The sequence below is a fragment of the Engraulis encrasicolus genome, chromosome 14 (assembly GCF_034702125.1).
Source record: "Engraulis encrasicolus isolate BLACKSEA-1 chromosome 14, IST_EnEncr_1.0, whole genome shotgun sequence".
Classification (NCBI taxonomy): domain Eukaryota; kingdom Metazoa; phylum Chordata; class Actinopteri; order Clupeiformes; family Engraulidae; genus Engraulis; species Engraulis encrasicolus.
In genome coordinates, this window is record NC_085870.1 from 52,869,330 (window position 1) to 52,877,434 (window position 8,105).

An 8,105-nucleotide genomic window follows, 5' to 3' on the forward strand; every position below is an offset into this window, starting at 1 on the left:
TAAACTACTGTAGAAATGACAGAAATGCTTCAATTATATTTATTTCCTGGGAATTGTTAAGGGTGCCAATAATTGTGGAACAGGTGATTTAATGAAAAATAATTATTTTTTAGTCAGGGATTTTTTTTTATTTTCCTACAATTCATTTGAGTTGAAGGCTACATTTTCCTAAAATGTTCAGTGTGACAGTATTCTTCTGCAATAAACACTGAATTTATTTGAAGGCTTTTAACACATCTCAACCAGGGGTGCCAATAATTATGGAGGGCACTGTAAATAGAAGGGTAGCGCCAGAGAGAATCTCTGGTAGCGCTCTTTAAAGGGACAGTTTGGTCAATTTCAACATGCAGTTGTAATGCTCACACTACCCTGGACTTGTCAGTGCCTGAGTTTTTTTTTCTTCTTCTTCAGCCGTTTCTGAGATTCTGGTCATTGTAATGGGGGCAGCTCTTAGTTTACATTTCAAAAAAATCATTTTTATTTATTCCCAAAAACATCCAAAAGGTTATAAAACATCAGCAGACAACTAGCAAACAGCAGTGCCTTTTGGGAAAATATTTGGAGTTGGCCTATGTTTCATTTTTAAAAAATGTAAACAAACGCTGCCCCCATTAGAATTGCTCATATCTCGGAAAGGGCTGAGCCGAAAAATGTGGCATCACCAGGTACTGACAAGTCAAGGGTAGCGTGAGCAATACAACTGCATGTTGAAATTGACCAAACTGTCCCTTTAAGCTGAGCGCTCTAGAATCTTGGCCTAGCCCTAGACAGACGTTGCCAAGGCTGCCGCTGCAAACAATCGTGTAGCGCAGCTTCCCTCCTGTAGCCACAACATAGGCCTACAAGGCACGTCAGCCTCGTCACATCATCACCATGTATGAAGAGTACGTCTACCTACGTCAACAAAGACAAGCTGGAAAAAATGAAAGACTTACGACTCCTCTCACAAGGGAAAAAATTGAGATGGATGAGCTGGCGCAGGGGTATAAGCGAAGAGACTTGCTCCAGACGTACTTCTATAAAATTGCATGTCGTGTGTTGGGGGAACCAAAAACACGGCGGCGGGTGGTAATCGCGCCGCCAATGCGTGAGGTGAACAACGCTCAGAAGAGCCCAACGGGTGGACAGCACAGACCAAAGAAAATTCCTCCCCTGGACCCCGTGCTAACGACGGTAAATTTAGAGCCATCGGTGAAGCGGTGGGCAGGTTTCCCCGGAGTTAACGAAACAGAAGAAAATTGGGTTAAACACCGGAAAGCATTTCGTCGGACGTTGAACGGAATCGGAAATGTGACTCAATGGATAAATAACAAGCCCACTGTTACTGAACTGGAGCTTAAAGTTGCCGAGAGGGAGAAGACGAGGCCGGAAAGTCACCAAGTCCGGGCTGAGCGCCCCATGTCACCCGAGTTGATGGTAGGCCTAGGCTGTGACCTCTACAACTGATTTGTGACCCATTTACTTATGATTATGTGCAGCCTTGTAAAGGCTTGTAGAAGTAGGCCTATCTGTGACGGGGACCTCTACAACTAATTTGTGACCCATTTACTTGTGATTGTGTGCAGCCTTTACAACATCGCATTGCATCGCTGGTTTTACGCGTGCGTGCACAAGCTCCGGATGGTACAGATGTGGATCGCGAGCTGTCACCCGATTATTCAGACATTCTGAAATACTACCAGCAACGCAGAAAGGTTTGAATCTGAAAGTACTGTACACAGAAAGATACATGCCTAAGTCATATATGTCAGGGACTGTTCGTTATTTACCGGGGGGGGGGAGGGCTGGTGCGTAGGGGGGGGAGGGCCATGATGAAAAAAATGAGGTGGAGGGGAGGGCCATGGCAAAAAAAATCGGAGTTAGGGGGAGGGCCATGGGAAAAAAACGAATTTATTTTATTTTATTTTCATATATTATTTTAAATAATAATAAAGAAATGCTCTGAAACACATCGCTTTGCTATGCAAGGTCCCGGGTGCATACTTTAGCACTGAAGCGTGTTTCATTGCCCGCGCTGACTCTCTTTCACTGTAGGATTGCTAGTGCTACGGAGGAACATTGAGTATCATAGAAAATGACCGTGAGCAAATATCAAACTAGCTGAGGTGAACTATAGGCCTATGGGCTAAACAGTTTGGGAAGTTTTGACAACGAATTGGATGGGCATTTCCAGAGGAATTTTGGAGAGGTGTTGTGTTGTAGTCAACTGGTGGTCACAGCCTCTGGTAAGTCATGATTTTATATAATGGCACCGCCGTGTGCTTTACATCTGTGTTCAATGGTCGCATAGCACCGCCGAGAGAGACGTTTGTTTTGTTTAGCTTGTGGTGTCAAGGTATTAATAAAAGTGGTATTAACAGCGATATGTTGGCTTGGGCATGCATCAACACGGTCTTAAACCCATTGGAGGAGCTAACTTGTTGTGAAGAGAAGTCTCATCACTTTGGTGATCAAAAACGGACCAACTAAGTAAGGAATTAGGTGAATTTAAAGTGCGACGGAAGAAGGGAATGTCACCAAAATTGTGCATCGTGTCAGGTAAGAAGTGACTTTTGTTTCTTGCGGTGGAGATTGGATTCGTAGTAGCACATTGGTAGGCTAGGTCTTGCCTATTGCTGGTGAAGTCTATCTTAGCCTCGGAGTTGGCTATGGGGTGAATCTATAGCACAGCCGATGGTGTGCGTGGCTTGTCTATCATAACTGTTGCCAAAATTGAATTGCCGCGGTGTGAAATGGCTGTGCTATTGTTAGATGTTTTGGACTTTTGTAGTGGTGGCGATTTGTTCCTTTTGCCTCTTGCTGCTGATTTGACCACCGTTTAGCGGCACCTTTTAGTCTTAAATATGGCCAACGTCAAATGCAAACTAAAGGTGGCTTTCACACTCTCCCTGTATCAATAGCCAGCAATGGCACCAGCTGCTTTGGCGCTTAACCTACTTCTCTCGCCGATCACAGCACAAACTCTTTGGCCGTCAGAGTGTAGCCTAATCACATTCGGGAAGCAGTAGGCCTATGCCTGTCTGTGTGTGCGTGCTTTTGTGCGCGGGCGGGGAGACAAGGCAGGGGTCCTGATCGTATGCATCATTAGGCTACATAAAACATGAAGAAGTTAGTCAGATGGGATTCGCCATTCTTCATCCTAAACTTGATTAGAATGCAGGAAATTGCATCTAAAAAAAAACAATTTTTTTTGGGAGAGGACTCCCAGACCCTTCGCTGACTACAGCACCCCCTGGTCAAAATGAGTTCCTGCGTCCCTGCAATTTGTCTTGGTGACAGTGGAGTTAAAAGGCATCCCATGCAGCCGCAGAGGTAGATTCTAGCGGCTTCTCATAGGTATCCACTGATATCGATAGCACATAATAGTGCAGACAACCGCCCTTGATGTAGGCTACTCTGACTGTTGTCATGATGGTTGTTCATCTACCAATTTTACATATTACATTTTTGTACCTGTAGGGGGAGGGCCATGGGAAAACAAAATTGAAGTGGGGGGAGGGCCATGGGGAAAAAAATTGAGGTGGAGGGGGGGGCCATGATTTTTTTTTTTGACCGGACTTCCAGCGCACCAGCCCTCCCCCCCCGGTAAATAACGTACAGTCCCTCAGAATGGTGCAACATGAGCAGGCTCTCTCTCTCCCCAAGGACTTTTTGTTTCTTTCATTTTATTAGCTGTCTTTGTACTTTTAACTCTCTCTCTCTCTCTCTCTCTCTCTCTCTCTCTCTCTCTCTCTCTCTCTCTCTCTCTCTCTCTCTCTGATGTGTACCGTGGTCCGTGAAGAGAGCTATGACAGAGGACGAGGTGCTGTTGCTGCTCCGTACGGTGGGCTCGGGTAGCCCCCTGGAGGACGCGCACTCCTCCCCCTCCACCTTGGCCGGTGCCCCTGGCCGCAGCATCGACCACTACAGACGGCAGGCCCTAGGAGAGTACCTGGACTCTCTAGAGATGTGCAGGCAGCACGGGGTCAACGTCACCCAAAGCAGCATGCAGAGAGGTAGTAAAGTGGAGTAGAGTAGAGTAACTTTATTGAACCCCGAGAGGGGGGGATTATAAAGTGTCAAGTAGCTGACATAAATACACATAATGCCCACATTGACATTTCAAGACACATATAACATAGGTAATAGTCAGGCTGGGAAAAATAAAGACTACAGAAAAAAATAAAAAGGCAATTGTACACACGGGGTGTCAAAGGTACACATATACATTTAGGTTGTCAGATTTGCAGCCCAAGGGTTTGTTGGTTCGATTCCAGACCTGCCAGGTTGGCAAGGTTGACATTACGCACAGAGACACACATGCGTAACACATACAGTGCGCGCAGACACAGCACCCAGTCAGCATCATGCAAAGCAACGTACAAAGTATATTCACACACACACGTATGCCAACTAGTAGAATTCGGCGATAGAGCGTTAGTAAAGCCTCATACAGCAGTGTTTCCCAACCAGGGGTACGTGTACCACTAGGGGTACGCGAGCTCACTACAGGGGGTACGTGGGGAAAGTGTAATGATAACAAATGTATGGGAAATAGTCACATTGGGACAGAGGATATAGAATATGAGTTAGGGGGTACTCATGGTACTATGAAAAGGATCAGGGGGTACGCAAGACAGAAAAGGTTGGGAAACACTGTCATACAGTATCGGTAGCGCTGAGCTGTCGGTCTGGCCATTTAGCTCAGTGGCATCATGCTGTGCCTCCCATGCCCGAACTGGAGCGTAGACTGGGAGGTCACGGCTTTGAGCTAGGAGTGGCGAACTAGCACTGAATTATGGTTACGCACACACACACACACACACACACACACACACACACACACACACACACACACACACACACACACACACACACACACACACACACACACAAGGGTCAGTTGTCAGATTACTTTGTCCTTGGCCCAACATGGTCATGTCAATTAGCTGTAATTAATATAACGGTAACAGTTATAATTTAAATGCATGTTCTTTGTGTGCGTCTGTGTGTGCTCATGTCTGTGTGTGTGTGTTTCCGTTCTGCTGCAACCATCAGTGCTTTTGCACCCGGGAGATAAGGTTGTGCAGTTGCCTGTGGGAGGGGGCATCAGGCAGGCGGGGGCCAGTCCCATCCAGGGCTGTGGGGGCCGTCTGCGGGGGGGGCAGGTCAGGAGCACGGGCCCCGTCTCCAGGGAAGAAGAGGTGGTGGTGGTGGAGGAAGAGGAACCGCGCAGGAGAATACGCATGGAAAAGTGAGTGTGGGGCACTGAGAGTTTGTACACATAGAGAAACACACACACACACACACACACACACACACACACACACACACACACACACACACACACACACACACACACACACACACACACACACCATGGCAATGGGTTAGAATGCAGAATGTAGAGGTCAAAGAGGAACAGTTGAGAGAAAGGCCAAGTGGCTTGGTGGTGCTTCAACAGTTTATATTCATACTTCATCATAGGTATATCGTTAATTCATATTCAATTTCATTTCATACTTGACTTTCCTTCCTTAGTCTTTGAGACAAGGAAGCTCCCGCACACCGTCAGTCATTGTCACTGTCACTGTCTGACAATGTGCGGGAGCTTTCTTGTCTGCAATGTTGGTGACCCAGGGGTTTCCCTCTGACGCAGAAGTGCAAGAGAGATGTACAAGAGAGGTGAGCTTCCTTAGTCTTTGACCAGGTGTTCTGATTGGAATGCGTGCGTGTGCGTGTGAAATCAGGTCCCTGTATCCCTTTGAGCGAGCAGTGAGGAAAGAGCCCAAGGTGATGAGTCTGTCTACGGGTCGAGCTGAAATCCGCCACAAGACAGAATGCTGGCTCACTAGAGAGGAGTATGCCCTGCTCAGTGGGTTAGTAAATGCGCACACAGCTTACACCTCCAGCTTACAAATACACACGGACGCACACACAACTTACACCTCCAGCTTACACACACGAGCACAGACACACGGAGGCAGGCACGCACACACGCAGAGACTCAATATCATACACAAATATAAATATATGTCACAACACCAACACACCCACTCCCATCTACAACGGCCAAAAGACAGCAGAAGATCTTGCTGAAGATAACAATTCCTCTGAAGAAGTCTTTGGTTGTAAATGTAGTAGATGATGACAAATGTGGGAAATGTCTGTTTACTATGTAATGTGTGCAACTTCAATGGCAACCTTCAACTGTATTGTCCCTGAAGGGCAATCGATTGTGCAGCAAGACTAGCCTGGGAACTCCCATACTGCCTTTAGTTCTACACAATCGTTCTGATCTGAAAGACTGTATGGAAGCTTTGCTCAGAAAACGGACCAGACCTTGGTCCCGGTCTCTGTCCAATCAGAGAGCGGGATAGGTGTGTCATAATGGCCAAGTATTCCGCCCCCTACGGAATTTACAGTAGGCAGGTCACCAGACCTAATCTCCCTTGTGATTAGGTCTGGTGGTAACCAGGCAACAGCAAGACAGCTGTAAGTAAGTGTTTCTGTGTCTCTCCGCTTCTTGCATCAGGAAACAGATGAGCACTCGGCGAGCCGACCCCAATGCCTTCTGGCCGGGCCAAGATGACCACATCCGCCTGTACCAGCCCGAGGTGGGCATCCCCCCTGAGACCTGCCTGTTCGAGTGCGTGAGCCGGGAGCCTGCGCCCGCCGTCGGGTCGTGGCCACTCAATGACAAGGGGTACTACACCTCTGGGGACATCGACGGACGGAAAGCTTATGCCTTATAAATATATTCCTTTACTTTCTTTATTGTTTGGCTGAAAGCCTCCTTTCAGAGAAGAATGAATTGTTTTTTCTTTTTCGTCTAATGAAATTTTGCAACTCTTGACCACCTGCTTGTTTGTTTGTTTGTTTTTTTCTCTTAAGGGGTGGGTGTTCTGTAATTTGTAATCATGTAATATTGCCACCAAAGCAGTCATTTCAATACCTTCAGTGGCCTATGGTTAAGACAGACACTGTTAGTGTGAAACATGCAGTTAAAAGGTATTTGTCAAACACGGAACACTTTTTTATATTTAATTACTTGCCATATGTCATAATCTGCCAACCCTGTGTTTTTTTAACCCCTTAGCGCAGAGTTGCAAATTGTAATGGCTATGTCTTAATCTGTTACTTAAGGTTCTCTGTACTGTCATAGCAATGTTGTTATGATGTAGTTGAGTATTTTCAGCAAATAGTGAATAGGCTCGCCGGCGACCCCATCCGCAATAAGAGGCTACTCAATTTGTAACGTAAAGCACATTGAGGTGCACGATTATTTTTAGTTGTGCTATACTACTGCGACATATTGTATGGGTTAGGGTTAGATCACCACTCATGGTTGTGTCCATATTGTACCATACACACACGTCTGCGTACCTTGTGTCAGGTGGTATACAGCGCATTAACATTAACATAAAATACGCATGGCAGCACATTTAGTTTTTTGGGTTTTTTTTGCCTGTATTTGACAGGATAAAGTGAAGGTTATGACAGGAAGTGAGTGGGGGGAGAGAGACGGGGAAGAGCCGGCAAAGGACCCGAGCCGGGAATCGAACCCTTGTCGGCCGAACAGCGAACGAGCGCCCTACCATTTGCAACACGATATGGCCAATGGCAGCGCATTTGTGTATGAAATGTGCACAAAATGTGCACGTGTGTCTTGCAGCAAGCATATCGTGGGCCTTAATTGCGCAAATATATTTGACCATCGTTTGACTCTACCGCAACCTCAGCATGGAAGTTAGGAAGATCACTCCTTGCAGTTGTGTCCATATTGCACTGTGTCCACGTGTTTCCGTACTTTTTGTCAGGCGTCCTACCGTACACAAAACATAAAATACACGTGGCAGCACTTTTATGCACGTGTATCCTGAAGCGAGCATATCCCGGGCCTATCCCTGGCATTAGACTACATCATGTGTGATGTAGTTTTGACCTGGTGCCCCGTGGCCTACACAGGGATGGAGACTGAGATGAGATAGGGGAAGCAGCATGAAATGGAGATGACAACAAAACAAAAATTCAAAGTTGATTTATTTAGAAAGCAAATACCAACAATCAAAGAAAAGTGTGTAGGGGAAATGATGGGTGTATGAGTGAGCATTGTCGTCTGTAAT

At 46.4% G+C, this 8,105-nt stretch overlaps 1 protein-coding gene across 1 annotated transcript; it reads left to right on the forward strand.

The window, feature by feature from the left end:
- Positions 1–797: 797 nt before the first annotated feature.
- Positions 798–6,838, forward strand: si:dkey-197j19.5 (EF-hand calcium-binding domain-containing protein 12). Its single transcript, XM_063216711.1, has 6 exons — positions 798–1,416; positions 1,566–1,694; positions 3,782–3,995; positions 5,038–5,233; positions 5,730–5,858; positions 6,515–6,838. Exons 1-6 carry the CDS (start codon positions 874–876, stop codon positions 6,732–6,734), a joined length of 1,431 nt encoding a protein of 476 aa, XP_063072781.1. The 5' UTR covers positions 798–873; the 3' UTR covers positions 6,735–6,838.
- The last annotated feature ends 1,267 nt before the right edge of the window (positions 6,839–8,105 follow it).

Coding starts and splice junctions, on each gene's coding strand:
- si:dkey-197j19.5 (XM_063216711.1), top strand. CDS start 874: ATGTATGAAGAGTACGTCTACCTACGTCAACAAAGACAAGCTGGAAAA. Junction 1,417..1,565: donor CCATGTCACCCGAGTTGATG/GTAGGCCTAGGC, acceptor GATTGTGTGCAG/CCTTTACAACATCGCATTGC. Junction 3,996..5,037: donor CCAAAGCAGCATGCAGAGAG/GTAGTAAAGTGG, acceptor TGCAACCATCAG/TGCTTTTGCACCCGGGAGAT.